The sequence below is a fragment of the Lissotriton vulgaris genome, chromosome 7 (genome assembly GCF_964263255.1).
Source record: "Lissotriton vulgaris chromosome 7, aLisVul1.2, whole genome shotgun sequence".
Lineage (NCBI taxonomy): Eukaryota > Metazoa > Chordata > Amphibia > Caudata > Salamandridae > Lissotriton > Lissotriton vulgaris.
In genome coordinates, this window is record NC_141695.1 from 381,484,902 (window position 1) to 381,499,771 (window position 14,870).

Genomic DNA, 14,870 nt, shown 5'->3' on the forward strand with positions numbered 1-14,870 from the left:
CCACCCCTGGCTGGCCATCTAAATCTGACACAACTGGCTGCACGACAGCTGGGGCAAGGTGGTGTAATCACCCTTTGCTTTAGATATAGTATACCTATATCTAACCCTAAAATGGACACACAGATTCCTATCAGTCACTCCTATGGCAGGCCTTGACAATCCTGAAGGCAGAGTGCGTGGAATCGTGTGAGATGGTGCTCTGGCATGAGCTGAGCCCGTTTGCAGCTTGCGGAACCAAGTCCTAATAGCTGTTCCATGATAACGCATACCATATACTCTTAAGTGCATTATAATCCTCGCGGTTAAATGCCAACTCTGGTATCGCTTTATCAAAACATGTCGAGTAAGGTGTCATACGAATTGGAATACTAACCCCTCGTCAATTCTGGCGACGGGGTTAGCATTCCACCCTTCTAGAGGGACACGACATGTATGTAACTGTGAACCCCGGTTAAAGTTAACTCAAGCCTCAGCATCACAAAATGGATGCTGCCACCACAGACACAAATCTGACCCCCTGCAGCTGGGAGTCCTTCCAGCGAGGGGAGCTTGGACAAAGGGTTTCCTGTCAGGGGCGGTGCTAGACCCATCCCAGACAGGGTTTTGTGTATCCTGGGTAGGCAGGGCTTTACAGGAAGGTGACTGCAAGTGGCACCCCGGTGCTCACTACGCATCTGCCGGCTAGAACCAGTTCCAGGGGCACACCAGCCCCTGAGCTGCGGAAAGTCCGGCATGGGAGAGGGGTGTAACCACCCCCCTTCCTGGTCCCACCCCTAGGGCAGGACCTAGTCGCGTACCCACCCCTTTCTTTAGGATAAAGGCAGGAGCGGGGACCCTTCCAAATTAGATCATCTTTGAATCAAGAAACTACTTTCTACGAAAAGAACTCTCAACTCTTCTCAAGATTTCTCCCTTGTGCCTAAGGAGTAGTCACCCTGCACCCGCAGGCACCATCTAAGAACACTGCGGTTTGCTGCACGTCCTTCCTCCGGAATCCGACTGACCAGCACGACGAGACCCGGCTTCCCTGGCACCTCTGACCTCTACCTACCTCTACAGCTAAGCTGAGAACCGTAGGTGCGACGAGACCTCGAGGGACCGGCCATCATCAGTGGTGTGATTACACAATGGCTACGAAAATCTGAGATTCTGTGCTTCTCTCAGGAGGGTTCTAAGGGGTGAGACTAATCTGATTGGTTTTTCATTTTTGTTGGTCTCTCTTACAAAATGAGATGGATAGGTTGCAAAACAAGAATTGGGCTTAGGCCTAGTTTCTGTTTTGCTAATGGCTTCTATTGCTATTTTATGTATAATGGGGTCTCCCAGTCCGACGACTGGGAATCCTACAAGCATGGGAATCTATGAAAGTTTCCAATACTGGAGAACCAAAGATAAGCTAAGTAACTTGTTTTCTTTTTCGGGAGCAGTAAACCTGTGCGCCGGTATATGGTGGCATTCGGCTCTGCAAGGTGTTGTCTGCGTCGTCCACGACGGAAGCGATGTGCACTGTGCCTATTTGGAAACCACCCTAGCAAGCTCATGTCAGTGAGTGCAGATCTGGTGAAGAGCTACCCCTGGTCTTTTTTGACTGACCTTTTTTTGACTTTGTGGATTCTTTTCGAGACTGGTTTTCTCCTGGTGCATTGCTTTTCACAACAGACGTCAGAGACAGACCCACATTTAGTGTGCCTCTGGTCCTTGGAGTCTGACCACGACGCAGAAACCTGTGTTGATTGCCGCGCCATGCGCTCCAAGACCTTGAGGGAACAGTCGCTCAAGCTCCTCAATGCTTAGGATGCCAGTCTGGAGGAAGGTCACCAGATCTAGGTAGACAGTGTAAGGCTTACAGGCACATTAGAGCAAGTAGTGGAAGAGATCTTTGGCTTGATGAGGGAGCGTCGACACTCTAGGCCTAGCTCTGTGGTGGAGCTAAGCCTAGGCCGTCTCTACGCCTCCTAGAGTTTCTAGGAGCAGTAGTGACCCCCTTTTATAAGGCCACGCTCCTCGTATTTGAGAGGCCTGTCCCAGCTGGAGCGCTTTCGGGCCCTACTGGCTCCGAAGGGGCCCCTACTGGTTTTCAGCCATCAGGCTTGCTCCTGGTGCCAGTCGGGCCCCTTGAATCCGTAGATGGATCTGAAGTGGCACCGGTTGAGCCACCTCAAACTTCTCCGGTGCCCACTCCATTGCCGACACCCCCAGCGCCATCCCCACTCACACCTGACTGAGCCAGTTACATATTTCTATGATAGACATAGATTGGGATACAAATGGGATGGGTCTGCGGACCCTTATGAATGCCAGTTAGAAGATCCAGAGGACAACTAGAATGAGGATCTGCAGGATGCCAGTTGACTGGAAACCTTCCCAGACACTGGCCTTGTGTCTCCCCCACCATGGCTACGGAGGAGGGTGCCTCATTTGCAATGGTCATGCGAAGATTGCCTGAGGTCCTAGACCTTATGCTACTCTGTTAGGTCAGGACAAATGTCTTGACGTAGGTGCTTCAGCCAGAAGTTGCCCTTACTGATGCGTTGCTCCCATGCAATTAAGCCTGGTCTGGTCCAAGCCCTGTCCAGGGACTCCTGTGCATAGGACAATTGCGCCCCGCCATCGCCCTACACAGAGCACCCAAGCCTCCACATCCAGCACCCCACCCCAGAGAGCTTGGTGGTCTAGGCCTCCACCTCCATAGGTAGCTGTGCTGCATTTCCGTCCACTCCACAGGACAGGGAATCCAAAAGGCTTTATACCTGTGGGAAGATAATATTCCCTTCCACCAGCCTGTAACTGCGGTTGGTCAACAGTGTGCAACCACCTCAAACTCAACCCGGACAAGACGGAGTTAGTCTTGACCGGAGGTGGTTGCAGTCCTTGGTCCCCGTCCCACTGGCCCCTCTCACTTGGTGTCCCCCCACTCCCCGTTCCTAAAGTCAAAACTCTTGGTATCCTTCTTAATCCCTCACTTTCTGTTCACTCACAGGTTAGTTCTGTTGTTTCCTCTTGCTTTTTCTCCCTCAGAACTATTAGGAAGATTTCCCGCTTCTTTTCCCTTCCTGCTCTAAAGATCATAGTGATGGCAATGGTGCTCTCGCGCCTTGATTATGGCAACATTATCTATAATGGCGCGCCGGCCTATGCTATTTACCGTCTGCAACTAGTGCAGAACCAGGCTGCCCGCCTGATCCATGGCCTGCCTAAATTCCATCGTGCAACTCCTCTACTGCAGGCACTACACTGGCTGCCGGTGAAAGAGCGAGCCTTGTTCAAGCTTGGTTGCCTCACTTTCCAGGCCAAAATGGGCACCGCCCCGGAGTTTATCTGCTCTGCCATCAAGCCTTACACCCCGGGTAGAGAGCTTCGCTCCACCCACATGGCACTCCTGACCATCCCTCGATCTAAAAAGAAAAAGGCTGGCGGAACAAAATTTGCGGTTCTCGCTCCTGTGTTTTGGAACTCCCTCCCTGTGGAACTCCGCCTGACATCTTCTTACACAGAGTTTCGAAAAAGCCTTAAAACCCTGCTCTTCTCTCGAGCTTTCGCTGTCTAACTTCCTCTGCTCCTGCTGTCTCCTCGCAATCTGAAAAGCGCCATGAAACCGCGTGGTATAAGCGCGCTATACAAATGTTTTTAAATTCAAATTCAAAATTCTTGGGCCAGTATGCCCATTCCATCTGGGACTCAGCTGCACAGGTGCTGCCCATGGTCTCGGAGGAGACCCTAGCCAAATTCTCTCAAGGAATTGCTGATGGGAGGGACGCAGCCAAGTTAACCATACAATTTGTGCTGGATACAACCGACTCACAGCGCAGAGCAATTTCATCATTTGTGCCCCTAATGGGCCATGTCTTGCAGTGAACCGCTGGCTTTTCGGTCCACACCTTTCTCTTGAACATGCCCCTTGATCTCTTGGTTGTTTGGAGAGCAGGCAGACTCTGTGCTCTATCACTTCAAGGACAGCAAAGCTATGGCCAGGTCCTCGGGCCTTTTCATGGCCCCCTTGCTGTAAGAAACTGGCTCTACATATACTATACCAAAATGAGGTATTGTGTGTATAGAGACCAAGTGACCTCAGAAGTAGGCAGAGGTTAAAGTTAGATGGAACCTTACTCTCTAATTGTAGTAGAGTGGTCGCGCAGTAAGGCAGTTTCAGAGGACAGTGTTAGGCATTTGATGTACACACTTGGGGCCAGATGTAGGTAATCCCCGATTACCGATTCTTAAATACCGAATCATACCGATTCGGTATTTAAGAACTGGCAATCGGGATGTAGGTATATTTACCGAATTAATTACCGAATCGGTATGATTCGGTAATTAATGAATCGGTATTTACCGAGTCTGTAACTGCCATTGTTTCCTACTGGCCTTGAGGCCCATAGGAATCAATGTCAATTACCGAATCGGTAAATACCGATTCGGTAATTGGGGGAAATATTGAAGGGTGGCAGGGTGTCACTTTGACACCCTGTTGCACCCCTCAATTGTGCATGGGTGCACATGTTGCGGACATACATGCCCTTAAGGCATGTATGTCTGCAACATGACACTGTTTCAAAAGCAAAAAGTATGCTTTTACATGGTTTTCTTAATTTACCACCAACTACTAGTTGGTGGTAAATTAAGAATTCTTAAACCCTTGTAGCACTGAAAACAGTGCTACCTACATCTGAAATTACAGAATCAGTAATTTTACCAATTCGGTATTTTACCGAATCGGTAAAATTACAGATCCGGTAAAATTACCGATTCTTTAATTTTACATGCACCTACATACCAATGTCCAAATACCGGTCGGAAACGGCAGAAAATCGGTATTTTCGGCCGTTTCCGACCGGTATTTGTACACCTACATCTGGCCCTAAGTCAGCAAATGAATTCACACACTAAATAACTGAATTCTAGGCCAATTGTGTTTGTCTAAAAATATATACTGTTGTTTTATTTTTAGAACTAAGCAAGCCTGGCACACGTAAGCATTAAATACTTTTCAGTAATAAGTTACTAGATATAGATCAGTTTGAAAATGCAATAGAAATTGTACTTTGATAGATTTACAGGGGATGGAGTAGGTTGCAACACTTGGCAAATACAGTACATTGAAATGAATAGGCTTTTTCAGTAAATTACAGGTAAGTTACTTTGTATGTTACTTTTCTTACTCAGTGCTGGATACCTGCATTCAGCACTGGAACATTTCCTGTAAACAGATAATAACAACGTTTTGGTTATTTGTGCGGTTTTTCAAGAATATTTTTAGATTTCAAAACTCCACACTTAGAAACTTTTTGAAAGAAAATTGTCAATCTTATCCTAAGGAGGAAAACAAGTTAACAGTTCACAGGTAAGTAATCAACTGTGGGAGTTAAGGTTCTAGGGTTAGACTCGAGGGTCCCCCAGGGTCAGTAATGCACTGTTGTTGCACCCTCAGCGGCACTAGGGCGGCCGGGTGCAAAGGGTTGAGGCCCAATGTTATCCAATGGGGGATAGGGGGCCTCTGGTTGGTGGCAGCTGTCCAGCAGGCCACTGAGTTGTGGGAGCAAAGCTCCTAGGGTTAAGGTCAGGGTAAATGGAGAAAAAAGTAGCACAAAAGGTGCACCCTCGGCGGCACTGGGGCGGCCGGGTGCAGTGTGCTGTTTTGCCGTTGGACTACCTGTTTTCTATGGAGAACCTCCGGTTTGCAAAAGCACTGCAGGCAGGGAGACGAAGGACTTCTGGGTGCGACCACCACTTGGACAGGTAAGTTAGGAAGTTAAGAGTTGGTTAAGCACCGTCGGTTTGGGCACACAAGGCCTGGGGGCGTCAAGTGCAGGGGTGCCTTTTGGGATTGGATCTTCTTACCAGCTCCTGGTCGCAATTAAGGGGGCTTTCTGGATTTAGGCTGCAGGCGTCGGCTTGAGGCAAGTCAAGGGTCGCCGGATCTCGTGTCAGGATCGCCGGAGTGACCTCCTCGTGGTGTTTTTCCACTCGGGCCGGGTTCAGCGGGTGCAGAGTGGGCTGGATTCGTGGTCTTTGGCTGCTGCCAAAGGTTGTAGTTGAACAAATCCGGTGTTCACTGGAGAAACAGTCTTTGGAAGGGAAGGCAGGTAGGTCCTCTGGGGTTTCTAAGGTTGCTGGCTGCAGGGCACACCGGGATTTCGCAGGAGCAGGTTCGATGAGAGACAGGCGGATAGGGCTGGGGCCAAGTACGTTGGTGTCTTCCTCGTGTTAACTGGCTTCACAGCTGTTCTGTCCTTCTTTTCTTCTTGTTGTCAGGCTGGATCTGAAGAAGCAAGGTAAGCGGCCACTCAGTCCGGTCACTAGGTGTTGGTCGAGTTTCAGGGGGCATCTCTAAGATGCCCTCTGTTGTGCATTTTACTTTAAATCCCACAAAGGCATCAGTGTGGGTTTAATGTGCTGAGAAGTTTAATACCAAACTTCCCAGTTTTCAGTTTAGCCATTATGATGTTGTGGAGTTCGTAATGACAAACTCCCAGCACCATATACTCCTAATGGCAGCACTGCACTTGCATTGCCCAGGAATGGACTTGGGCACTGTAGTGGTACAGGGCCCATGCACCTGTACCCTCACCACTGGCTTAGAGCACCCAGCTAGAAGGGTGACTGATGTATGCCAGGGCAGTGGTTTGTGGGCGTGGCAAACGGGGATGTGTGCTATGTCGACTCTTCACTTTGTTCTGCACCAAGACACGCAGCCTGCAAGGCAGTGTGTGTGTGTGTCAGGGTACAGGGCCTCTAAGGGTGGCACAATAAGTGCTGCAGCCCTTAGAGGCCTTCTCTGGTCACAGTGCCCTGGGTACCCATGGTACCATTTACCAGGACTAACATGTGGCCAGAGATGCCAATTGGGGTTAGGCTTCAATGCAATTTTAGGGAAGGAACATAGGCCCTGGGTAAATAATTAGCAGGAGCCCAGGGCACACTCAGTCAAAGAACATCCGCAATTCAGCAAAAAGTGGGGGCATACCATGCAAGAAAGAGGGCACTTTTTCACACTCGCCAGCTCGAGTTTGCGTATTGCCCCTTTCTTGGCCATAGGTGGGGCGTCAAACCGCTCAAGAAAAATTAGGAGACCGCAAAGTCAATAGGTTGCTATGGATTATACCAAGAAAGATGCTGCCATACTGACTGCAATAAAATATTTATTCTTGACGTTTTTAACTGTTTGAAACATAAGTCTTACTTGAAACGAAAACTAAAATCTAAGAATTGATACTAACCATTTTAAAAGCTTTGAGAAAGCCTGGGTCCAGATGACCATGCAAGGGCAAATGGAACCCAATATAAACTACGGGCACTCTGACTAGCTGTCTAGTCCTCTCTCTTTCTCTTGATACGCGCACAAATGGAACCCAGTAACATTTTTAACAAATAATGAAAACTCGAAAATAAAAGCGCAATAAAAAAATCTTCTGAATCAATTTTTTCTTACCAACACTGACAAGGAGGAGGCACTCGTATCCCCCAACCAAATTCTTTTTTTTAAAATTTTTTATTTTTGGTATAGTAAGAGAAAGGGGGAAAAATAAGAGAGAAAAAGCTGCGGGTGGTGCTCTCTGAATTGCAATACTGGGATAGCCCGTGCTTTCCGCAGGATACGTTCCTTTAATTGGAAGTCATGCACACAGACTAGAATGTCCGGGGGCGGTCCCCCTCCCCGGCAGCCCGACCATGTGAACTCTGTCCATTCTGATGTCCTGTACATCCTCCTCGTCCAGTATCTGCAAGAAGAGAGCTTGGACGTAGCCTCGTAGGTCCCCTGCTTCACCGTCCCATGGTACCGCGCGAATGCGGATGTTGTTCCGGCGGGAACGGTTCTCCAGGTCCTCCGTATGAGTCTGGAGGTCCAAGTTCTGCTCCGTGAGCCGAATGATATCCTGCTGAAGTTGGTGGACATCGTTCGCCATGCTTAAGTCATGGTCTTCCAAGGTCGCCACCCGCTCTCCTATGCCGTCCACATCCCTCCGCACTTTCCAGAGATCCGACGCCAGTTGGGCGCGAAGTTCGGATATGTCCTCCTTAATGGATGCGAAGAGTTCCGTCATGAAGGCCTTGGTTGCAGGGGCCTCATCATCCGATTGCTTGGGCGACACGCTGGGCCCGGGGGACGGCGGTTGCTGAGAGTTTTTCGACGCGCCATCTTTGCCAGGTTTCCCTTTGCGCAGCGTAGAGGACATCGTGGCACCCCTTCACCAACAGGGGGTCAGGACAGCAGACCACCCTCCAGCAGCCACCGGACCGTCAAAACAAATGCCCCTCCCATACAGGTGCCGCCAGGGCAGTGTTCCTCAAGCGTCAGGCTAGGCCTCCAACCCAGTGGCACGACCGGCGCCTCTGCAGGTCGCCGCCGCTGGTAAAAGTCCGTCTCAGATCCTCCCAAGAACACTCAGCTCACCACCTTGGCCAGGCGTCCATGCACTACACCCCGACACTCGTAGCTCTGATCCACTACTACCAGCCAGGCTCAGCAGGCCACTTTAGCGTCACCGGGTGCGGACCAACACAGGCAACCAGGCAGCGGGCCCCCAACAGCAAAGCAGACCTCGGTCTCCAGTCAGCTCTCTGGGGTAGGGCCACCCCTAAAGGCATTTATTTAACAACAAGGGGTGGTGATGGACAGAGTCTCTGAATTAAGCAGAATACTCTCACCCAGTCAAGAGATCAGGGCTAGATCTAACGCCTAAAGGCAGGCAACAGTGGGCGCTAATGACTCTCAAGCCCCAGTCCAGGGGAGCGGGGCAGCAGGCTCCTCGACCACCACACACCAGTGCAATCCATACACCCCCGGGAAATAGGGCTCAGTGATTCACCCCGGCAGGCAGGCCGCAAGATCGCTGTCTCATGTAGGGCCCGACGCTGCATCCGCCACCACTCGACAAGGCAGCACAGTCCAGGGGGGGGGGGGGGGGGGTCCTGGCGGCAAGAATCAGCACATCGAAGGTTCTCCAGATGGCAGCCAGCCTTCAACAAGCTCCCGACTCCCAGGTAGGCCTCAAAGTCAGGCAGGCCTCAGAGTCTCAGGGAAATCCGTCTCCGGGCCAGATAGCAAAGGCCCCAGAGCGACTCCAGAACCCAGCCTGGAATCAGGGCCCCAGAGAGCGATCCAGCACCTCAGGGTTGGTCTTCGCAGCCGGCGGGGCAGCGGCAGACAAAGCCAGTAAGGAGCCAAACCGCGCTCAGACCCGCCTCTTTCCGCTCCGGATAGGCCTCAAAGCCCCGGCCTCCCGTAGCTCACCACTGCGCATCCGCTCAGCCGCCAGGATCGGTGGTCACTCCTCCCGCAGGCGGCCTCCTCACATCTGCCGCAATTCTGGTGTCCTCTCCCTCTGAACCCCAGCCGGGGTCCGTACGGGCACAGCAGCGGGTGCGGGCGTAGGCTCCACCTTGCCCAGTGCTCGCCCAGGGTTCGACTCGGCTGCCGGCCCGCGGGAAGGCCGTGTCTCCAACCTCCGCTTCCCAGGCACCGGGAGCAAAACCAAGGCCACCGGCAGGACGTCCGTGGCAGCGCGACCGCAGGTGACACTGCCGCGCGTGGTAACGGTGCCCCGGGAGGGTGCTACTCAATGCTGAGACTAGCGTGGCGCCGGAGGGACACTAGCACACGTCCTACTCCGTCGCCATCTTGGCCGCTCCAACCAAATTTTTTTTACAAAGGCGAGACCAGTTGGCTCTGCTATGCTAGTTTTATATGCTGCTGTATCCTATGTTGGAGATTTCTTACACTTTTACAATTTTGTTCCCATGGAGCTGTCGTTCAGGATAAAAAAGAAAGGAAAAAGAACAGTGGCAAGGCTTTCCTTGCGCAAAGAGTAACTCAAATATTCCCCAAAATTAGATACAGTCCACTATTATAGTGTGCTCCAAGGACGGGGATAGCCACTCTTATCCCCAGTAATAGACCAGTCACCCAGTCCTGTAGAAAACATAGAAAAAAGTGTCCTGGGCACAACTCCACATGTAATACAAAGAAGTTGTCAATCCTCTTCAATCACGATGATTTTATTCTTGTTGTTCTATAAAATCTTCTGTAAGTCACAAATGATTCTTCAGATCACATATAGCCAACACCTGTTTCGTCGGTTCCGATGCCTCCGCATCTCTGACTTCATCAGGGCTATTCGATTATCCGTCCTCAGTCCATTTATAACATTCACCGTAAGTTCACAATCGTTAGTACTACAAGGTGTTCCACGACACTTTATCTCGTGATCGCCATACACAGTATTGGATTAGCAGAGTATATAATCTGTTACCCGAGTAGCGGAGAGTATTCACCACTCGATGTAAAAAGCACGTGTTTCGTCAGTTCCGATGCCTCCGCATCTCTGACTTCATCAGGGCTATAAATAAATCAACAAAAAATTCTAAGTCACACCAAGAAAATTCACACAGTATCACCTTCACCACACCACCCATGTGCTCAAAGGTGATCACATAGTGAATCTTAAGTTATTCAAATCAATTTATGCTCTACACCTAAGCGCATTTCCTCATCCCAAGTTTGTCTTTTCACAGAGGGGCAAAATTTGAACATTAATCAGAATACGTGAACAATAACAATCAGTGAACGGTGTATATACACCTTACTCTAAAATTGTGTGTGAGGCATAAATCTCAGTCAATATAAAATTCTATAAAGTTCTATAAAAGTATATCGGAAAATCCCCATGCTGATGTTCCAGAACAGACAAGCTCACCTATTTGAATATCCGTACTCAGTCCAATTATAACATTCACCGTAGTTCAAGTTCACAATCGTTAGTATCACAAGGTGTTCCACTGGAACAAGATGAAAAATAAGAAATATGTAATCCATCTTTTCTGACCAGAATGACACACAACTTATTGAGTTTTAAGAATTATATTGCACATCCTTACCAACACTTTATCTCGTGATCACCATTCAAGTATGCTCCACTTTTATCTTAAATGCAGAATGTAAGCACTTAGTCCATCAGATTACTGTAGTGAAGTGTTTGACCACTGGACAATCAACTGACACGCTCCTGCTGCTGTTGAAAGTACATGTTTTAGTCAGAACATCAGACTTTATTCTCACATAGCTGATTAAGATAGAGTGAACATGTAGAAAATGTGCTCTCATTTTAGCTTCTGGAGCCCCTTCAATTACCCCTAACAAAGTAATGAGAGGATACAGTTTTTTCTTAGACATAGTTTATCAGGTCCCAGCAGAAGGTCATCATTTTTTACAGGATAAAATCACCTGCGATCCCACCAGAATTTCTAATGTGAGTACAGCACCTCCAACAAATTATATTTTACTGTGACTAAAATCTGTTATCTTCCTTTACATGTGCTACATTTGTGGCCCTCTTAACCTGGCATTCACTAGAGTGCTTTTCATTAGGGGGGTATGCCCCAGAGTCCTGTAATGGCTGCCACAGTAGGTTGTCCATAGTTTCAATACTTCAAACCATTTTTCTCTTGACTATGGTGTTAGCCTCCGAGCTTCAGATGTTGTCCTCATACTTTACTTCCACAGCTTTTCAAGAGGTTATGTGGTCTTTATGTTAAAACGAAAAAAAAATGTAATTGAAAACAAATGATAAAAGAAACACCATCTTGATCCATCTGCAGTAAGAATTTTGGTTCCAAAATGCTTATGAACTATTGAAAATTTGGAAAATACTATGGTGTCGCTAGCCAATAGTTAATTTAAGCTATTGATAGTTCCTTTAGTGCAATATTTTAAAGTGCAGTGAGCAACAATTGTTCCAAAAGTGTTACTTAGTATTCCCCTTAGAAAACCAGTATCAGCCGTGTTCTAGGTGGCGATTAGCAAGAAATTTTTAAATAGTCTTTGTACGTTCTCAAATTGTCAGTGTTGGCTCTGATTCACGTGCTGGCACATCAAAAGGGTCAATAGTTCTGCATATTTTCCAAAAGCCTTATTCTTATGTGAAAATTGACAGGTCCTTTTTCAATTATTTGCAGTATTACACAGATCCTGTGCGAAATAATTTTCCTGGAGAATGTTAATTTTATTAGAAAGAATACTAATCTTATCCGTACATATTTTTGTATTGTGTGTGTAAAACATAGGTTCAGTACATGCTCTCCCCAGCCCTTCACTCCCCTAATAAACTTACTCAAATGAATATGGGGATTTAGTTTTCTGAAAATGGTATTAGAATATCATTCTAAACAGGTAAGAGATAGCAGCTGAAGTGATGGCAGAAATCCAAAATAACTAGGCTTCTTCCCATTTCTCTCCCTGCTCAGTCATTCTGTCGCCCTACTCTTTCACCCACATATCCACCCCTTTCAGAATGGGTTTTATGTCTCACCACCCCCTTTTTCATCCTTCAGACCTATTCCTCTATCTCACCAGGCAGTGGGCAGCTGCAGTCTCTTATGGCAGTTAGTGTTTTTCTAGCTATAATGGAAGTATCCCTGAACTCTAAACCCTTTAGACAGTTTAGCCTTTATCTCTCAAATGCTTTGAACAATCTTTTCTCCTCACTCAACACCCTTGACTACAAATTGCATGTTTCATGTTAAGGTAGAAAACATTTATTTCCTTTTTCAGAAGGCAGGTCTCTCCTAAACATGCTTCTTTCTTAAGTTGCTAGTTTGGTAAGTTTAATTTCTATGGAGTATATATACTCTTAAAAAGAGAAACGATAGGTTGAAGGTTTGTCTACCAAACTTACAACATTGAGACGTGTGCAGGCTTCTAATGTTGGTGACAGTTGTTGGCCTTTACCAAAATATTCCAGATTAGGGTTGCCTCTGCTTCTCCTCCTGTATTCCTCTTGTTCAGTGTTTTTAGCAATATTATAGCTGGTCCTTGTCTCACTGCATTCTGCATTAAATGCTCTTCTAAAGTCTAGCTTGTCCATGAGTGAGTTTTCCTGTACATGACCTTTCTTGTAGCGGGAGTAGCGCTTAAGTGCAGTTTTACAATGTTTGCCTGTGTTTCTAACACTGCCTTATTTTGCCTCTTCTGTTTATAGGGCACTTACATCTATTTTGACTATGAGAAATGGGGCCAGAGGAAGAAGGAAGGATTCACCTTTGAATACCGCTACTTGGAGGATCGTGACTTACAGTGACCTCGCTTTCAACTCATCCTTCGAGTTTCAAACGGGCAACCAGAGGCCGAGGACAAAAGGGGAGGGGTGCTACAGTCTCATACCCTTTCCCAAATTGGGGGGGGGGAGGGGATTCGGACATACAAACACTTTAATGCATGCAGTTTTAAACAAATTCATAAATAAACAGAGGAGAGACTTGGAAAGGAAAAAACAAAAACCCACAACTGCACCAATAAAATAAACTGCGCATGGAAGCGCCCACGCTCAAAAGACATTATAAGATGGATGGGCTCTGCACTTCTCATGGCTCCTCCCTTTCCGTCGAAGAGGAAGACAAAAGTAAAAGTTTGACGGGGAAATAAATGTAGTACCTACAGTTCAAAAATCTTCACTTTTTTTAAATTGATGTATTTGGTTACAAAAATTAAAGGAAAAAAAGCGAGATATTCCCCAAAGGCTTTGCAAGACATGGAAAGATTTAAAGGTACCCTCTGATATTTTTGGCAGGGGGAGATGCGTTCTTGTCTCTCTATAGAGACTTTTCTAATTTGCTGCCATTTCTTTCCTTTTTCAAAGTCTTCATTTTTTAATATATATATATATAAATATATATATGTACATATACATATATATATATAAATGATTGTCATTTTTTGGCAGATACTGGATTTTCTTTTGTTTCATAAACAGGTGCATCACGATTTAAAGTGTTTTTTTTTCCCCTTCCCCTTTTCCCTCAATAACGCGTGTCTGTACCGATGGAATTCATGGTATGGAAAGCTGGTTTAAAATATTTTTCGTAACCTATTTTCATTTTGGAAAATATTTATGAATAAATAGTTTTATATGATGTCTTCTCATGCAAGAAAAAAACCTGCAACCTAGTCAGAGTTTTCCTTTCCGTCGTTAAGCATGCCCTAGTGTTTGTGATACAGTTATGTGGGTGTGGAGCTGTTGCGTAACAGGGACCTGAAACAGCCTTTCTTTCATGGGGCTTTGTAAGATGGGCTTAATATAATTCACTCATGTTTGCATGATCAGAGAAGCATTAACTAACAGAATGTTGGCATTTGGCTGAGTCTGTTTCACCATAAGTGGCACGTGCTTTACTGCTGCACCAGTGCACCGCAAAGGTAAGTACTTACTCTAGGTAATGTGGAAACTACCCCGCTCCACCTTTCTGAAAAGTGAAGTATGAAGCCAATATCCAGTGTGCGGACCACTACCGTTGAAATCTCTGGATCCAGTCTGGCACCTCGGGATTTTCTAAATGTGAGGAAGCCCACCTCTGTATCAGTGTACTGGAGTAGCGGGACATTAGTCTGGCTCTGAAGATCGTCTTGCTGTTCATTAAAAGGAGGCTGGTGCAGATTTTCATTGACTGTACCACCTCCATGTCGTAAAGTTTCAAGCAGGATGGAATTGAGTCCTGTGTCATGCGGTTTTACACCTTTGTAGCATGTTAGAGTGCCAGAGCATTTTCCTGATCATGGACCACCTGGCAGGGTTCCTGAATGTCCGAGCAGAAGAGCTGATCAAGTGGCATCTGGTATATCCCGGTTGGAGTCTGTATGCCTAGGGTGGTACAATGGGAGGAGCTCTTGCTTTTTCCACAGTGAGACCTCGTAGTGTTTAACATTTTATACGTTGGATTTTCTGCAAGGAGACTCTAAGGAGCTGCATTTCAGATGGACTGGACGCAAGACCCCGCCTACCCACCCATGCCTATCTGTCCCCAAGCTCCGAAGATGATCAGGATCATCGAGGGCCAGAAGAGTGCGATATGGGAATCTTTGCACATGACCATCTGTCATC

General features: G+C 47.2%; 1 protein-coding gene across 3 annotated transcripts in view; it reads left to right on the forward strand.

The window, feature by feature from the left end:
* The window catches only part of CNOT3 (CCR4-NOT transcription complex subunit 3), a 992,943-nt gene extending 979,512 nt beyond the window's left edge, over window positions 1-13,431 (forward strand). For all 3 annotated transcript variants that reach the window (XM_086930326.1, XM_086930324.1, XM_086930325.1), the window contains one exon: window positions 12,975-13,431. In XM_086930326.1, the coding sequence (XP_086786452.1) occupies window positions 12,975-13,073 (99 nt within the window). In that variant the 3' untranslated portion in view covers window positions 13,074-13,431. The remainder of the gene's footprint in view (window positions 1-12,974) is intronic.
* The last annotated feature ends 1,439 nt before the right edge of the window (window positions 13,432-14,870 follow it).